This window comes from Neoarius graeffei, chromosome 4, assembly GCF_027579695.1.
Source record: "Neoarius graeffei isolate fNeoGra1 chromosome 4, fNeoGra1.pri, whole genome shotgun sequence".
Taxonomy (NCBI): Eukaryota; Metazoa; Chordata; class Actinopteri; order Siluriformes; family Ariidae; genus Neoarius; species Neoarius graeffei.
Window position 1 is genome coordinate 13932586 of NC_083572.1, and position 19162 is coordinate 13951747.

At 43.5% G+C, this 19162-nt stretch overlaps 1 protein-coding gene across 3 annotated transcripts in view; it reads left to right on the forward strand.

The window, feature by feature from the left end:
- The window catches only part of LOC132884873 (meiosis regulator and mRNA stability factor 1), a 44256-nt gene that overhangs the window by 20452 nt on the left and 4642 nt on the right, over window positions 1-19162 (forward strand). For all 3 annotated transcript variants that reach the window (XM_060918898.1, XM_060918899.1, XM_060918901.1), the window contains 9 exons: window positions 7023-7243; window positions 7589-7731; window positions 10566-10699; window positions 10933-11135; window positions 11286-11513; window positions 12873-13106; window positions 13299-13520; window positions 17330-17390; window positions 18486-18569. In XM_060918898.1, coding sequence (XP_060774881.1) covers window positions 7023-7243; window positions 7589-7731; window positions 10566-10699; window positions 10933-11135; window positions 11286-11513; window positions 12873-13106; window positions 13299-13520; window positions 17330-17390; window positions 18486-18569 — 1530 coding nt within the window. The remainder of the gene's footprint in view (window positions 1-7022; window positions 7244-7588; window positions 7732-10565; window positions 10700-10932; window positions 11136-11285; window positions 11514-12872; window positions 13107-13298; window positions 13521-17329; window positions 17391-18485; window positions 18570-19162) is intronic.

Here is a 19162-nt window from a genome sequence, read left to right on the forward strand (position 1 = left end):
GTGTGGACGGCCTCGAGAGTCGTTAGGGTGATCAATGGATTGCCCGTTAGGGTGATCAATGGGATGCTGATTCTCTCTGTCCTCCTGTGAGTCACTGAAAACAGCTGGGTTTTGGTGTGCATTCAGTTGTCTGGGAAGTGTGCAAAGGACTGCATTGTAGGTGGCTGATAAATGGTGTCTTAGACCCCCACCTCTGTTCAGTGATGGCCGTTCCATGTTGACAAAAATGGCTTCTTTAACTCCTCGCTCAGACCAACGATCCTCTCTGGCTAAAATGCGTACGTTGCAATCCTGAAATGAGTGTCCTTTGTTGTTAAGATGAAGGGAGACAGCAGAGTCCTGGCCTGAGGAACTGGCTCTCTTGTGTTGAGCCATACACCTGTGAAGCGGTTGTTTTGTTTCCCCAATATACAAGTCCGTGCATTCCTCACTGCACTGAATGGCATACACTACGTTGTCCTGTTTGTCTGGCTGTTCTGTCCTTAGGGTGGACCAGTTTCTGCTTCAGGGTGTTACTGGGTCTGAAATGTACTGGAATGTTGTGTTTGTAGAAGATCTTCCTGAGTTTCTCAGACCAGAAATGTAGGGAATGAAGCCCACACAGAGTACCTACTCTTCGATTCTCACCACCCACTGGAACACAAATTGGCGGTCATTAGGACCTTGCAACACAGGGCTCAGAACATCCCTACAACGGTAGAGGGAAAAGAGAAGGAGCAGAATCACATCAAGAAAGCACTTCAGGCCTGCAGGTATCCCAACTGGTCTTTCTTCAAGAGCAGAAAAAGGAACATGACGGACAAGGAGGATAACAGGAACAAACGCAAGAATATTGTTATTCCCTACATTTCTGGTCTATCTGAGAAACTCAGGAAGATCTTCTACAAACACATTCCGGTACATTTCAGACCCAGTAACACCCTGAAGCAGAAACTGGTCCACCCTAAGGACAGAATAGCCAGACACAAACAGGACAACGTAGTGTATGCCATTCAGTGCAGTGAGGAATGCACGGACTCGTATATTGGGGAAACAAAACAACCACTTCACAGGTGCGTGGTTCAACACAGGAGAGCCAGTTCCTCAGGCCAGGACTCTGCTGTCTACCTTCATCTTAACAACAAAGGACACTCATTTTAGGATTGCAACGTACACGTTTTAGCCAGAGAGGATCGTTGGTATGAGCAAGGAGTTAAAGAAGCCATTTTTGTCAACCTGGAACGCCCATCACTGAACAGAGGCGGGGGTCTAAGACATTATTTATCAGCCACCTATAATGCAGTCCTTGGCACACTTCCCAGACAACTGAATGCACACCAAAACCCAGCTGTTTTCAGTCAGTACATTTACATGCGCATCCAAATCGAGCTGCTGTCGGTAATCGAGCAAAGGGTCCCAGCAGGGGTGCCAGAGAAATCCAATCCTACATGCATACTGTGAAATCGAGCTATTGAGTGAGGTGCATTGTGCACCCGAGCCACCGGTGGCGCTACACGCCCCATCGTGTTGGTACACTTCCGGTTGTCGTCATGAAGAGCTATTCAAGAATATAAACAAAGGGACTACAGGCGGAAATTAGCATGTACTGCTATAACCTGGTACAGACATCTGTCCTTACCACAAGGATAATGTTTAATTTGTACACTGTCCCTTTTAAAAATAAAATAAACTCTAAAGAAGAGTGTTTGTAGTTTGTATGTACGAACAGAAGTGTTCCTAATAAAGTGGGCGGCTAAGGTGAAGTGTCATGCCGACCGAGGCTGTTGTGTTTCCCGCTTGTGGTCTCATCACTCGTCACTTCTGGAAGGGGCAGTGCTGAAGTAAGTAGATCAAATACGTAGCTCGATAGGGTTTACATGCACTAAGTAGCTCGGCAGAAATCGCATAATCTAGGTCGTGTAGCTCGATTGCGAGAAATCAAGTTCGGTTCAATTTCAGCCGAGCTAAGGTGTTTACATGCCATTTAGAACTTCGATTTCAGACGAGCAACGGCAGAAATTCGATTTTCTCTATGTGCATGTAAACGCATTGAGTGACTCACAGGAGGACAGAGAGAATCAGCATTCCATTGATCACCCTAACGACTCTCGAGGCCGTCCACACCCGGCCCCCAGTGACCCACACTAACAGGATGACTCAACGACACCTTAGATGAGCTTTTCATCCATGAGAGGATAAATACCTGATACTCCCTATTAGTCAGACAGAACTGAAGAAGCCTTTCAGATGAGAAGTGAAACGTCTTCAAGAATCTTCATGCAAGTCCAGTTGCTCTCTTTTTAAACCACCCACAGCGCATAAAATGTAGACATTTTGAATTAATGCAATACACATTGATTTTGATACATATTGTTCGATATGTGTTTTTATTTCAATAAGTATGAAAATGGGCATCAGGTGTTTTCAGTAACTACAGCTCAGATTGCAGGAAATGGGGTGTGTAAGGTCTCGTTTTGAAAGAAATTTCCCCAGGGGTGTCCCCCCGATCCCCTCTTATTACTTCGGGTGCCTTCAGCCCCCTTAGGACATTTTACAGATTTTCTGCTTTTTTTCATCAGGACCCACTCTCATCCCTGCCCTTATCCTCACTCGTGAACAAAACCCCGAGATACTTAAACTCCTCCACTTTAGGTAGCAACTCTCCCCTGACCCGGAGTAGGCACTCCATCCGTTTCCGGCTAAGTGCCATGGCCACATGAATGGTGCCCTTGAATATTGAGAACACGTTTTGAATGTACAAAATATAAGCATGTCCATTATACTTCGGCTGTGTGGAAACTTCCTGCCTTCTTAATTGTGATGTAAAACACAATTTAATTGGCTAAATGCACATTTTAAACTACTTCTGGTTAACACTCAGAGGTCCGGGGCCTTTCAGACAGTTTGAGGCAGTCTGCTACACCTTGACATTAAGTTTTTCATCTAACTAAAAACATCTATGCAAAAGTGGCACATATGGTGATTATTCTAGAAGACCTCAACAATAACAATATGAGAGTAAAGTAAATGTAATAAAATTAGTTTTTATTAAAATTCAGTATAAACACCAACTAGACAAAAACCTATTTTCAAATCTTGTAAAAAAAAACACACTATCTAGCCAAGACTTTTGAAGTTTGAACCTTGTAAACATAAGTATTGGCTACATAAAAGTAAGAGGAGCATTCAGTAATGTTATGTAGTTTCAATACAAATTGCAAAAAAGTCAGACAAACTGAAGCCAGTGGCTATTTCAAATGAATACTGATTAGATGGGTGTATCACACCTGTAACTGCCCCCAGCCCCCCTGTCACTGTCCATGTGGTGTTGGCTGTCAATAACTCTGCCAGGGCACTGTTGTTACCTTCCCCCAAAGCTTTGAAAGCTACTGCAAAGAAAGTAAAGCTGTGTTCACATATAGAGGGCTACCGCGTGACGTCACCGGACCGCGAGATTTTGTTAGGGCGCCATATTGGAAGACCAAGTACATACTACATACTCACAATATAAAACAAAGTACGCGCGAAAGTGAAGTGACACGATGGATGATAATTCTGGTTATGTGAGTACATTACCAGCTGCAGAAAGGGCACGGTATGTGGAGAAACTGGCTGTGATTGATGGGTTTGACCCATATGATAAGACTCGGGGCAAGGGAGAATAGAAACATAAGGAGGACCGGACACCAATTCTGCCATCTGTTTGCTACCCAGACATTGTAAACTATTTGTTGTTTACACCCAGTGCCTACACTGCTGATGACTTGAAGGCCTACCAAGGGCTACAGGCTTACAATTATGTTGTTAGCGGTTTGGTTCGTGATATTACAGCTGTTGTTAAGAATAACCTACACATAGTTATGGCCAAGGTAATCTTGTTGATATCTTTTAATAATATATCTTTTCAGTTGAAAAATTAATACTTTTTGTTACTATTAAGGTATCCATAATTTAGGTTAATTTATCCATTTTATATATATATGTATTTGTGATATATGCCTACACAACAACTATGCTTTATTTATATAATAGGAGGGAGAGCGAGCCCCAAACCATCCTTAATAATAATAATAATAATAATAATAATAATAATTATTATTATTATTATTATTAAATTGTAGAAGTCTGGGAGGCTTGCTCCTCATACATCCTTAATAATAATAATAATAATAATAATAATTATTATTATTATTAAATTGTAGAAGTCTGGGAGGCTTGCTCCTCATACAGTTATCAACTTGGGGCCACTTTAGCATGTTTTAAATCTGAATTTCTTGCGTTTGCTTACCTCAAAGTGTCCACAGATCATGCACAGACTTATCCATTATATCCACAGTTTTTTGCCAAGTCTCACACAGGTTTCTTTCAAGTCTACTGTTGGGCCAATAAATCATAAATAAAACAGCTCAGATTTGTTTAAGTCGTTTGCCACTCCACTTTATTCTCGTGGGTTCACATACCGCTGCCGTTATTTCCCCCTAACCACGAGTTTGTTGGTCTTCCAATATGGCGCAGGGTCTGTTTACTTCCGGTTTCGGGTGACGTCAGTGAAATCCCTCTATACCGGTACGATGGTAGTATAACTGTATCGATACAAAGTATACCGGTACAGTTTAGTGCATCTGTCCACACTAGCGAGAAATGTTTGCAGTTTTCTTTCACGGTAGTTGAAATGCGCGTGCGCGAAATGTTTCCGTGGTTATCGAGTAACTTGCTTCCGAGAATATGGCGGATGAAACACCGTGTGTGTGCTTTTTGTCATCAATGTACAGTCTGTATTACTGGTGGTCATTTATTCAGTCGACTTGTATAAAACGCGCGAGGCAGTTGAGAAAGAAACAAAGAAAGCGAATCTCCTGTTCCAACTGTTCCTGGCATCGCTCGTCTCCCCAAAGCGCCAACAAACACACAACTTCGTCTTTGCTCCATGTAGCTCCATGGTTGTTTTGAGCCATTTTGACGTTTTATTTACAGCTGGAAAGCATGTGCGTATTGTATTGTATGAATAACCCGGAAGAAGTAGGAATGGTTTACTGCGCATGCGCATTATATTTGTATCGATACAGAACCGCTTCATCTGTCCACACTACAGCGAGGCACTACTGTACCGGTACGAAACCCATACGTTTGTGGCTTTCGTACCGATACAGTTATACCACTACAGTACCGGTATAGTTGCTAGTGTGGACAGGTGTTGCGGTACGAAAGTAGTATCGGTACAAAATCCCTAGTGTGGACAGGGTATTAGTGTCACTGTGGCTCTCTGCTCCCACATCTTCGGCGGGATCAAGACGAAGCTCAAAGTGCATTTCTTCATCATTACTGTCCTCACTGGATACATCTGACCTTGCATCATCTGACTCGCTCTCCAAAGCAAGTTGTTCCTGGATCAGCTGTGAAGCTTCGGTAGGCGACGACATCCGTGCGTTGGTCTAAGTTTCTCAGTTGGTATGTGAACATGTGGACTTGTTTATACCAGTGAAATGGGGCGTGTTCTCACCCAGTCCTACTAGACAATGACGCTATTGATTGCCCGAGTGCTTAGCATCTGAATAGCTGAGGGGTGTGTCATTAAGAGGCTGCTACTGCCTAGAGAGCTGAAAATCCTAAGATTTCTATTTATTGTCTTTACAAAGAGCCATCAATTTAAAAATTATTTTATATAATAATATTTGAAAACTAGAAGATTCAAGGTTTCTAATGGTGTCATTTATGTCTCAGGACAAAAACTTGCATAGCTTCAGATGTGTATCTGGAACAGCCCTCAATATCCCCCGGGGGGGGAGGAGCACCTTTAAGCGTTGCCATTCAGGCTACATCCACACGACAATGGCAACGAGATTTTTTTTTTTTTTTTTTTTAAATATCGCGTCTACATGGGCAACGGATCAGTAAAATTTCAGGTCCATATGGCAACGCTTGCTGAAAACGATGCAATACACATGCCACACCACTACGTGCGCTGTAAGACGGTCCCATCGGAGACACCAGAACAATAGAAGTAGACGCATGCGCGTAAACCCCTTCTTCTGTAGCATTAACCACACACAGTTTTGATTATTAATCAGTAGCGTAAAACAAAAGATGCGGAAAGAGGAATGAACGGGGGTAGATGGAAGCCGGTACGCCAACATTGATATCCTCCAGAATTCTTTAATGGTCCGGAATAAATTGAATGCTACACGTTGATGGATTACTTTGTTCTTCTACGCCCTTTTTGAGGAATGTATTGTCGGACTTAAACCAACATCTGAAGAGGTGAGATCGCTCCTTTTTTTTTTTGCTCCTATGTTTGCTGGCGGGATTGTTTTTGTTTTTGGAAAGCGCATGGGCGGTGCACGGTTTGGTACTGCTTGCGCAGTGTTTGGACTAAAGACTCTGCCCTAAGGGCTTCTCTCTCTCTCTCTCTCTCTCTCTCTCTCTCTCTCTCTCACTTTGCACCATTACACAATAAATATTCACAGTGAAAATATTTTGTAAGCGCGTTTCATGAACCAAGTTATAGGATTTGTTGACAACTCGCATCGAGTTCGTTACACTTCTACCCGGCGTGAAGCACTGACAGTCATGTGGTTGTGACGTCATCGTAAACAAATCTGTTCTACTCATCCAGACGACTTCGCAACGGCACCGTTGCCAGATTTTTTTCACTCTGGAACCCGTTCTCAAAAGATTTTCGTTTTGGGGCACCCAAAACGTCGGTGCCGTGTGGACGCCAGGCGGAAATGATAAACAATTTTATCAGATTCACCTGAATCCGTTGCTGTGTGGACAGGGCCTCAGTAAAGACAGCTTTTGTCCAGACGGTTATGTTAAATAAGTTCCATTCCGATTTTTAGTGGTCCGCAGAAAAGTACCCACAGGAGTGTTCTCATCGACCACCTTCAGTCGGCATCCTGAGGAACACCATCCCAAATCCTTCTTCTGAAAGGAAAAAGGACGTGCAGTGACCTTTTTATTCTAACTCTCTCTCTCTCTCTCTCTCTCTCTTCCCCCCCCCCCCCCCCCCCCTTATTTTTTTGTGTGGGCATGGACTTGCACAGACCAGTGGCTGCAGCGCTGTAAGAGCCCAGTAGGAAATCCACAGCTGATCCAGTTCAGTCGAGAAATCATAGACCTGATGAAAAGCCAGCCCTGCTGCCTGATGCCCATCACTAAATTCATCCCTGCCTACCACCATCATTTTGCCAAACAGTGCCGAGTCTCTGATTATGGCTACTCCAAACTGCTGGAGCTGCTGGAGGCTGTACCACATGTACTTCAGGTTGGCATTTTGCAGTATTGTAGTTTGGTTTGCATGTGTGTTTTGGGGTATTAGTGCCCCTTCCCCCCCAATGCATATGTGCAGGAATATTTAAGAAAGTAATACCAGAAGAACCAGTGTTTTTAAGAGAAAAGGTGAAATTGTGAAAAAGGTCAGATATTGGTAAAATGCATGTGTGCGCACAAGGCAAACTTTTAATAATGTATCTTCCAAAATAAAAATGCTTGGTACTTTTTTTTTTTTTTTTAAATGCGCCTTGTACAACAGAGAAACATGTATATGGGATATGTAGTAGGTATCTGCTCATGTTTGCCTGAACTATAAGCATTGTCTCTTGCACTCCAGATCCTTGGCCTGGGTTCTAAGCGGTTGCTGACCCTCACACACAGAGCACAGGTGAAGCGTTTCACTCAGGACCTGCTCAAACTGCTCAAGTTTCAGGCAAGCAAGCAGGTCGTCGTCAAGGACTTCATGCAGGCCTACCACTGGTCAGTCACACGCACTGTTCTCTAATCTCTTTTCTGTCTTCGAGGTCATTTCTATACACACTGAGATACACTAGTGCTACTTGTGTTGGTCTGATACTGCACTATAATTATGGTAATTGTTCCTGTTCATAATTTAATGCATGCAGGTAAGAGTATGCTGATGTAATTGTGTAGCTCATAAAACCTGCTGTGAAAATGCCAACGGTTGTAAATACCACTGCTAGGGGTTTCTGTTCTAAAGCATCACTATTCCTTGCCAGTGTTTTAATGGTGATCTGAGTAGTCAGTTTATTAAATCATGTCTTTATCTCGAATAACACACTGAGATGTCAGAATTTAACACGATTACTCCGAGGAGGATTTGGTTCACTTTTACCCATTTCTCCTAGTATAATAATGAAGACATGGTCATATGTGGCAACGAAATATATGTGTCAGAAAACAGAATCCAGGGACACATGTCTGCCCGGGGGCATTTTGAGTTATTGACAGATTCAGAAAGTACAGTTTCTAAGCTTTCCAATGATGCCTTCCATGTGGAGACCTGACAATATTTGAAGAATGTGTGGCCTTTTGAAAGTGTATACTTCTTAAAACAGAAAAGGGAGAAAATCGCCCTCAAAGTTTTCCATCTCAGCTACTCTGGGTGTAGGGCGGGCACATAATGGTGCTCATTTGCATGATATTAAGGAAAGCCCTACCCCCTACGAGCTAGCACGATGCTACTTTCATGTAAACAAATGGCCCTTTTCCACTACCCTTTTTCAGCTCGCTTCAGCTCACTTCAGCCCGACACGGCTCGCGTTTCGACTACCAAAGACCAGCACGACTCGGCTCGCTTCAGCCCTGCTTAGCCCCTAAAACTTGCACGGTTTTGGAGTAGGGCTGAAGCGAGCCAAAGCGAGCTGAGTGAGGCTGGGGGCGTGAGCAGACACTCCCCTGTGCACTGATTGGTGAGGAGGAGTGTCCTCACATGCCCACACACGCCCCGCGAGCACGCTGGGATCTGTAAACACCGTAAACCCGGAAGAAGAAGAATTACGAGAATTTCTGGAGCCTTATGCGCCTCGCCTCATCTATACGCTCTTGCCAGTATCTGTTGGCGTTGTCGGTGACAACAAGCCACAGCACCAAGACCAGCAACACTAACGACTCCATGTTTATTGTTTACTATTCGGGTCGTGAGACTACCGCTTAAAAGCTCACTGATGTCACTGTTTGCGCTGCTTAACGACATCACGTGACGTCCACCCACTTTCGCTAACTCCACCCAATGTGTCCACCCACTTCCAGCCAGCGCGGTTGTAGTCGAAATGCAACTCCAACAGCCCCACTCAGCTCGACTCAGCACGGCACGGCTCAGCCCGACTCAGCCGCGTTTGTAGTGGAAAAGCGGCAAAAGATCACGTCAATTTTCCTTCCATGCAAAGTATGCCCAAAACAATTATGAAGTACAAAAATAAGTCCTAAAGTATACTTTAACGCTTTGTGGTTGAAAAATTACTCACACCGTAAGAAAGAAAGATAGCACGATGATGACACAACTAACACAACACTAGTTTCATGTAAAGTCTTGGTCACAACCGGCCGTACCGTGCTCCTACGGCCGGTCTACACGCAAGAAACGCACGGAGAGCGCGCATGTGATGTGCTGATTTTCGAGCCGCAGACTGGCTGCAGACCGGCCACAGAAGTTCTTCGTCATGTCAGACAAACTCTACGGGCGCTTACGTTTTTTTCAGGTTGCAAGACAAACTTGCGGCCAACGCGCGTCTTTCTCCGTGAACAAAAAAAAAAAACGCAGCGATTTGGGAAACGCCAAAAATCCCACGGCCAAAAAAATCGTATGTCCGGTTGTGACCTAGGCTTAACCAAACCACAACACTCTCCGTTACATGCAAAAATAACCACGCAGCCTTAGATTAATAAACTTACCCCATCAGAAAGAGAAACATCGCCTTGCACACATCAATGCCTCTGATGGAATGTAGTCCTAGAACGGTCCGTGTATCATCCGATCATTCAAGTATTCCATTCAGTCTGGAAAATGAGGTTGCGTTTTTTTTTTTTTTTGCCAGAAATGGTTATCTCCGATGTAAATACCGTGTGTCTGTTTGCTTCGCGGTGTTTCGGCTTCTCTGCGCTCTGTTTAGTAACTCATTCCATAGTAAAATTACATGCCTGTATGCAGCTAAGTAGCCATGCGCTCAACTCGCATCATACAGCTGATTCGCGAAAAAAAAAACCCAAAAGACTTAAATCATCATGTGAATGGCCCATATGGTAATTTACCCATACCCCCCAGCAGGCTACAGTCCTGACAAAAACAAGACAATTTGCAACAAAAAATGTATGCTTTTCCAACAAAACAATCTATCTGAAATACTGATTGCATTCTTCAAGATCTCAACTTGCACATGATGGAAAAAAACAATCTCAAATTTCGAAAAAAAAAAATGCTTCTTTTGCAATTATCTCGGATTCGTTTCGGCCGACGTCCCTGGATTCGGTGAGGGGTCACATATATATATTTATTTTAAATTCTTAACAGAATTCCTGATGCTTGGCATCTTCTCATCAGGCTTCATGAGGAGCCCTTTTACTAACATTATTTGAAAAGCATATGTAAGAAGATAAAACGAACAGGCCACTGTCAGCAAGTCCATTTTTAAACCGTATTAAAACCCATATTGAGTGTTCACCTAGTCGTAAAGGGGTTGTTGGTTTTACAGCGAAGGATCATGGAGTATTCAATACCAGTAAACACAAAAGACCTTTCTTGTGTATTAGTTTGGCTGCTTATTAAAAATGTGTCTTTATCTCCGTGGTAACAGGTGTTTCTCCAGAGATTGGCAAGTGGTCGACTATGGAATGTGTGACTTGATGGATCTGCTGACTGAGATTCCTGATACGACCATCACCATGACACAGCAGGATACTGACATGGTCATATCCGTACCTAAGAGAGGTGACTATTCCCAGCACATACCCGGATTTCTTCAACTAGACTAGCTTTTAATTGTTAAACTAAAAATCTTACATATTGACACTTGTACGCACTTCAATTCTTATTAATGGTAAAGATTTCGGCACGTGTGGGATCGTGTCTCGTTTTGTACAAACAATGTGATGATTGGATTGTGAAGTAGACAATGGAGCAAAATCTAACAGCCTCCGCCCCCCCAATATTTTGTTTCTTAGAGCGGACCCCAGAGGAGATGGAGCGCACCAGACAGTTTGGGAAAGAGGTGGTGGATCTTCTGCGGCACCAGCCACACTTCCGCATGCCCTTCAGCAAGTTCATCCCTACTTATCACCACCACTTTGGTCGCCAGTGCAAGCTCACTTACTATGGGTTCTCCAAGCTTGTGGAGCTGTTTGAAGCCATTCCTGATGTCCTCCAAGTGAGTGCTGATCAGCTTTCCATCGCATCTCGGCTCTACTTCCGTGAGCCGTCTGTTAGTAGATGGCTTGTTCGTGATGTTGCTCAGGCTTTGCTTTAGTTAAATTATTTTTACCCTTCCTCAGTCTTTGACCTCTGGGTCTGTGCACAGGTGCTCGAATGTGGTGAGGAAAAGGTGCTGGCTCTGACTGAGGTGGAGCGAGTAAAGGCTCTGGCAGCTCAGTTGGTGAAGCTCCTTCGTGCTCAGAGAGATTGCACCCTACCTGCTAGCCAGCTGCTGGCCGAGTACAGCAAGACTTTTGGTTACGGCCTCCGCCTGCAGGATTATGATGCCAGCACGCTGCCTGCCCTTCTCACCAAACTCTGCCATGTGGTCAAGGTAAGTAACTTTTACAGCAAATGATTTCATTCTAGGGCGGCACGGTGGTATAGTGGTTAGCGCTGTCGCCTCACAGCAAGAAGGTCCGGGTTCGAGCCCCGTGGCCGGCGAGGGCCTTTCTGTGTCGAGTTTGCATGTTCTCCCCGTGTCCATGTGGGTTTCCTCCGGGTGCTCCGGTTTCCCCCACAGTCCAAAGACATGCAGGTTAGGTTAACTGGTGACTCCAAATTGACCGTAGGTGTGAATGTGAGTGTGAATGGTTGCCTGTGTCAGCTCTGCGATGACCTGGCGACTTGTCCAGGGTGTACCCCGCCTTTCGCCCGTAGTCAGCTGGGATAGGCTCCAGCTCGCCTGCGACCCTGTAGAACAGGATAAAGCGGCTAGAGATGATGAGATGAGATTTCATTCTAGCAGTAACAATGGGATGGGTCATGTATTTGTTTCAAGACTAGCACAGACAATCTTCCAAAAGATATTCATTGATGACTAGGTTAAAGGAACATGAAGAGGAACTTTTTTTTTTTTCAGAACACGCATTTTCATTTGGCATTGTAGCCACGTTTAATGCATTTCAGTGATGTGCTGTAACTGTATAGTGTAGGCTATTACTTCTTATTCCATCCACGTTCACTGGATCACGTTCTCTGATTTGGCTACTCTACTACTAGGCTATCAGCTCATATACCGTGAGTAGAGAACAACAAAATGGTGGTATCAAGTACTTTTAAAAGAAACATAAATGGCTAAAAGAATATAGTGGTGGGCTTTCCCTGTTCGCGCAAGGCATTGTGGGATACAAATTTGAAACGGGAGAGGAAAATGGAAGACGCGAGCGTGCGAATGAAAAGTGAAAGACCGACTACAGTAACGGAAAGCGAGAAGAAAAGACGTTATGTTGCGAAGGAAAGGAAACGCAGGACCAAACTAATAAATATCGGCGGTCAGCGAGCACCTCGGTGTGATCAGCTGTTCGTTTAGCGACAGAATGATGTAACGGTCAAAGGTAAACCTGTAGATGGCAGTAATGCAACACTGGATACCAGCTGCTGTAAAACCCAAAAGTGGAAGGTAAACCTGCGCATGTGCACATGGACTTCCTCTGTCTGCTTGACTGTGCGATGTGAGCGATTTCATGCACATTAATTTGAAGGGATTCCCTGACAAAGAAATGACTTCCTCAGGCCATTCTGTGGCTGGTGTGTGTGGGTTTTTTCTTTTGGGACATATTGCAGAAATAAACATGCATCACAATGACTAAATTTCACTGACTTTATGAACTCAAAAGGCCATCTAGCTTCAAGTGTATGTTGGAATGCTTCGCTTTTCATTATATGCTTTTATTTTTATACCTTAACAAAGGTAGTGGATGGAGCTGAAGAAAAAGAGGTCCAGCTTATCAACCGAAAATCACTGCGTGCGCTTACGTCCCAGTTGCTGGCTGTAATGATGTCACTTCCTCATGAGCACAACTGGCTGGGAGTGGAGGCACTGCAGAAGCAGTACGAGTCGATGTACGATCAGCAACTCAACCCCTGTGAATACGGCTTCGTCTCGCTTACGGAGTTGCTCAAGAGCCTGCCTTACCTAGTAGAGGTGTGTGTGTGTGGGTATGCGGGAGAACCTGCTGCTGGCGTATTAAACTTTTCTCTGGTCCAAATATGGTGTGAATAATTTCCCTGCTTTTATAGATCCTGTTCTATTTGTGTGCTTGAAGCAATGAATGTTGACGGGAAAAATGAGGATGTCTAGTGCATAAAATTGATGATTTGATCATTCTCTGTGCAGTTGTTTGAGGAGGAGGAGGGTGATAAGACCAAAGATCGAGTAAGGTTAACTCGGCTGTACCGGTTTGCCCAAAAAGTTCGAGCCCTCCTGCACACCTACCACTACAACCAGATCTTCCTGACTGAGTTTTGGGGTGCCTTCAGCAAGTACACAGGCTGCGAGTTCCAGCCTCGTGACTACGGATACAACAATCTGGATGAGCTCCTGGCTGCCATACCACAAGTCAGTTTTCAAAGGTTTCTTTCTATTTTAATAACGTCTGAATGCATTTAATGCACCATGCGCTCCAGGGGAAACAGGAGGTAAGGAAGGCGGTGTTTCCTGTTTTTAGTGTGTTCCTTCAATTCAGCTCAAAGCTACAAGTATCAGTTTACCATTTAACTGTGGCAATGAGAAGGCTGCTGCTTTATGATGCAGATTTACCGTAGCACGTTACAGCTTGTGCGTCTAACTGGTAGCCAGTATGTTTGGGTATAAAGCTGACGTAAGGGTCATTATGGTTGCTCTTTCAGTGTTCGTACAGGTCCTTAAAGTCCATAAAAGTCCTAAAAAAATGAATTTGTAAAATTAAGTACTTAATTATCCATAAAATTGATGAAAATCTGTTAGTCAATAAAAGTCCTTAAAAATCAGGGGTTTTTTTTCGTCTCCCTTCTAATAACACATTTTTAATTTCCGAAAACGCTGTTCCCGCTGCCCCGATTCGCGCAAACGACCCTGTTTCACAGGCAAACTGCACTAGCGGTCAGGGGCTGAACAAAGTGTATAGTGGCGACCTCTGGTGTCTGCTTTTGAGAATAGCCCGGAACCACGTGGCGCTGTTCGGGATCAGTCCCGAACAGGGTCACGTGACTACTTCGTATCAGCTCGGTCGCCCGCCATTGATGCGTATTAATGGAAACATGGATTAACAAAACATACGACTTTCAATCTGTCTATAACATGTATAGAAACATGCGGACTCATTAGAAAATTTATTCCATAACATAAGAATAGCAAGGGGGGGCGGGGGGTTCTGGGCCACCCTGTGTCAATTTAATACTTTTAGTTTCAATTGTTCCTGAACAAAATGAAAATCTTGTGCAATAAATTCTACTCTAAATGGAATGTTCTTTATATTTTTTATTTTTAGCCACTAACCATTTCCTCACCCACCGTTGAGGTTTTCTTAAAATCGTTTTAAATATCAGACATATCAGGAATTGCTGCACTTGTTGCAAGATTTGGTCAAGAAAAGTCCTTTAAGAGTCATAAAGAAAACAAGCAGACGAAGTGTGGGAAAACAAGCAAGTGATTGTTACAATAGGCAATTTCACACCAGTGATATTCAGTTTTGGTCATTGGGTCCTTAAAAAAATGAAAATTGGTCCTTAAGTCATTAAAAAAGAAGCCTGAAAAACTGTGGGAACCCTGTCTTTGCCCCCCCCCCGCCCCAATAACGAGCAAAGCACGATAAGCAGCACCTTTTCCGACTCAGTGCTTTTTAAAAGAATCAAAGCAACGTTAATGGGAAATAATTTTTGTTCTGCCCTTCATTACGGGTGGCACGTGAAGCTACCCAACGTACTTGATGGTACGGGAAATGGTGTGTGCATTTAGGGGATGATCTTTGCCGTGCTGCTTAGACTCCCCCTAATTTATTTGTTTATTAGGGCCCGAGCACCGTTCGGTGCGAAGACCCTATTGTTTTTCGAAGGATTATTATTATTTTTCTGTCGCGCTAGGCTTTTTTTGAGGCATTTCCCATGCACGAAAACTCATGAAATTTGATATACACATCAGTCATTGTAACCGCTTCTCAGCCACAGACGTTTGGCCCCATGCATGGCCCAGGGACTTCATAGCGCCCCTTTTTCCATGTCACGCCCGACAGGAAGTGAGGTAATTGGGCTTGTATGCGTTTGGACACATGGTCCTTTTATAACGTACTCCTCCTAGATGGTTCATCAGATTCATGTCAAACTTGGCAAACATGATGCCAAGAAATTGCAAAGGGATTTTTGATATAAATGACGGACCCTAAAATGCTTTGCAGAATCATAAAGTCAATCAAGTGTAGGTCATAAAAAGAGTATTCCCTGACACCTAATTATTTTTTAGTGGACCGAAAGCTACTGATGATATTGACCCATCTAATTCACATGCCTAGCACAGTATCGCCATCTGGCCAAGCAGGAAATGTGCCAAAGATTTTCAATGCTTTGATGGATTGATCTATGATGTGTGTGTGTGTGTGTGTGTGTGTGTGTGTGTGTGTGTGTATATTAGTGCTGTCAAGCGATTAAAATATTTAATCGCGATTGTCGCGACGGTCATAGTTAACTCGCAATTAATCGCAATTTAATCGCACATTTTTGTCACATGAAAAACCATTGTAATTCTCTTATCAGCATAAAGTGAATGGGCTTGCTTTGTACCAATGGTTTTTTTTTTTTTTAATTGCAGAGCATAACACTACGGAGCCGTAGAGGGGACATGGTGAATAAAAAAAATAACAAAGCGTGGGAACGACTTATAAGGCGTGTGCACGAGATATTAATGCGCGCGCACGAGTTATAACCCGTGCGCATGCTTTGCGTTAAGGCGCGCGCTCGGGTAATTAAAAGTGAGGGGATGAGTTACTACGGCTCCGTATAACGCGTCTTGTCACAGCCACTGCAAAGTCGGGCTGGAGCCGCCAATGGGAAAACGAAACCTAAGCCGAGCACCGTGGCTCTTCGTCCTGAGGTGCGGCAGCGTGAGCTGCCTGCGCTGGTTCTTTGGGGGGAGGGCAGAGGACTCTGGCTGTGCGGGGCGTGACATTACAGTCTAGCTGCTATCGTTTTTCTAAGCAAAGTCTGTGTTCTGTTCCAAGTTCCTGGCAGTTTCAAAAGCTTATGAAAAACCTCCATCATGTCACAGAGCGTTAATCTCGCGATAAAATAATTATCGCCGTTAAAATTGAGTCAAAATAACGTGACATTTTTGACAGCACTTATTTATTTTATATATATATATATATATATATATATATATATATATATATATATATATATATATAAATAAAACATCTCACACACAGAGTTGCAATCCATGAATACTCACGAGAATGGGTAACATATACAATTCTGTGCACACTCATACAGTCTTATGCATATTTATGCATACACACGTATGCACACGCAACATCTATGAGCACACACTTTCACACACACACACTTTCTCTCTCTCTCTGACAGACGCGCGCGCGCGCACAATAATAGTGACCTGCCATCATTGTGCATTTTGTTGCAGACATATGAAAACTCTGCATGTGTACACACACACACACACTGCAGACACAGGAAAGCTAAGATGACTTAAGATTACAGCATGAGATAGAGATAAGGAGGAGACGCGTATAGTTTTGTACATGTATAAATGTACGTTTCACACCACAGAAACACACACACACACACACACACAGTCTTTGTCTGTCTATCTCTCATCCGTCAAGCAGTCATGGCATTTGCAACATGCACATCACCTTTGAACATTTGATGAATATATGACGTGACTGTTTTGTTGGGTGGCAGAATGTCCTGGGTTGCAGAACCACACGTGCGAGGGCCCGTCAAGGCCGCTAGCGGCTTTAATTATTTACTGGTTTACGTCTGTCCATCCGTCCGAAACGCGCTTTTTCTCAGCAGCCACAAATCATAGCTACTTGGTACCGAGCTTCAGTTTGGGGTTCTATACAGTGTGTACCATTTTCAGGTCTGTCGCACATCGATTTCCTGTTTACTGACCATATAGGGTGGATTTTGATGCTATTTCAAAATGACAGTTTACCAGGATGCTGTTTGAAATCCCTGGGGAGAACACAGCTCTTTACTTACTTTGTTTCAGAATTAATTATTTGAAGTCAAAGTTCATAATAAGCGTCCTATTCCTTCGGTTGCTTGCATTCTGATATACCTTCACTCTCGCTTGTACATGAGTGAGTAGTAGCTCACAGCCATTTTTTTCCCCCCCTTCTCTCTCTCTCTCTCTCTCTCTCTCTCTCTCTCTAGGTAGTCTGGATCAAAGGCCATGGACACAAGAAGATTATTGTCCTGAGGAATGACATGAAAGGTAAGGGGAACATCATTATCCTCACTGTATGAAGGGCTTTGTTACGTATTGGCACAGAATGTCTGAGATTCTGTAAAGATCGCCCAGGCAATGACCATGCCATGGAGGTATCATTTGTATAAGCCTCTAACAAGCAAAGTATCATGAAAAATGTGTGAAAGGATCACAGAACGTCAAGCACAGATTCCAACACGATTAATACCCATTTGTACGTGCTAAAATAACATTACAGTTATTCTTTTAAGTTCGTTTCTTAAGACACGTATTTTTAAGTATGTTACCTCGCTTGTTGACAGTTTCGGCGAACACTTCCGCCTTCTTCAAAACAGTCACCAGATGTCGAGTGGTGACGTGCCTTATCAGCTGATGTTACTCTATGGAGGTGTGAACGTCCCGCCCAATTTGACAGGTAGTCCACGCCTCCTGCTGTCAGGTCGCTGCCCCAGGACGGCGCTCCAGGTGTGTGACAGCGCGTACGCTCCCTCATCCCGGTTCATGGTCCTCTGCGCCCGCTTACGTATCTCCACTGCCTCTAAAATCCAACGCTGGTATCTATTCTCTTCAGCGCGAATGACTCTGGCCTCTTCCCAATTCATAATATGATTTTTTCGTTTGCGGTGGTCTGAAATGGCTGATTTTAAGTTTTCTTTGTGTGCTTTTTCTTTTTCGGATCTTGTGAGTCTTTTTGTTGTTTCTTTTTCACATTCGCAGGAAAGAACACCAATTAGAATGTGGAAGCATCTGCCCGTTTCACCAATATAGACTTTATTGCATGAACGGCAAGGGATTTCGTATATGATATTGCATTTATTGTCCAGTTGTATTTTATCTTAAGTAACATACTTAAAAATACGTGTCTTAAGAAACGAACTTAAAAGAATAGTTATAATTATCAGACATAATGAATTTTCACTACATAAACATTACAGTTAAGTTCGCACTGGCTTTATCAAGACTTGCCAGTCAATTACTAGTATACGTTCCGAGTCCATTCGAGTTTCAGCTCTTCCCTGGTTGGAATAGCATTTGCTTGGACTTGAGTATCGAGTGTGTTGCTGCTATTTCTGCCTTTCATTAATGTGTGTGCGTCATCAGCCCGCGGCAGCCCTGCCAGCACAGACAGCCCTCAGCCTGAGGAGGCCCGAGAGAGCCAGAGCCCTGCCAGCACGCACAGCCCAGGTAAACACGTACACGGGCAAGAAAGTGCTGCATCAGAAACTTGTGCATAGCCGATTATGCATGCGTATTGTGAGACTGAAATACAGATGACATGAGGTACAATATGTGCTGGTGTGAAGGAAAATATCTTCCTGTACTCAGGCGCCTGCGTTCTTCATAACACAAATCCAGTCTCTGAGAAAATGTTAAATACAACCCCGATTCCAAAAAAGTTGGGACAAAGTACAAATTGTAAATATAAACGGAATGCAATGATGTGGAAGTTTCAAAATTCCATATTTTATTCAGAATAGAACATAGAAAATGTAAACTGAGAAAATGTATCATTTAAAGAGAAAAATTAGGTGATTTTTAAATTTCATGACAACACATCTCAAAGTTGGGACAAGGCCATGTTTACCACTGTGAGACATCCCCTTTTCTCTTTACAACAGTCTGTAAACGTCTGGGGACTGAGGAGACAAGTTGCTCAAGTTTAGGGATAGGAATGTTAACCCATTCTTGTCTAATGTAGGATTCTAGTTGCTCAACTGTCTTAGGTCTTTTTTTGTCGTATCTTCCATTTTATGATGTGCCAAATGTTTTCTATGGGT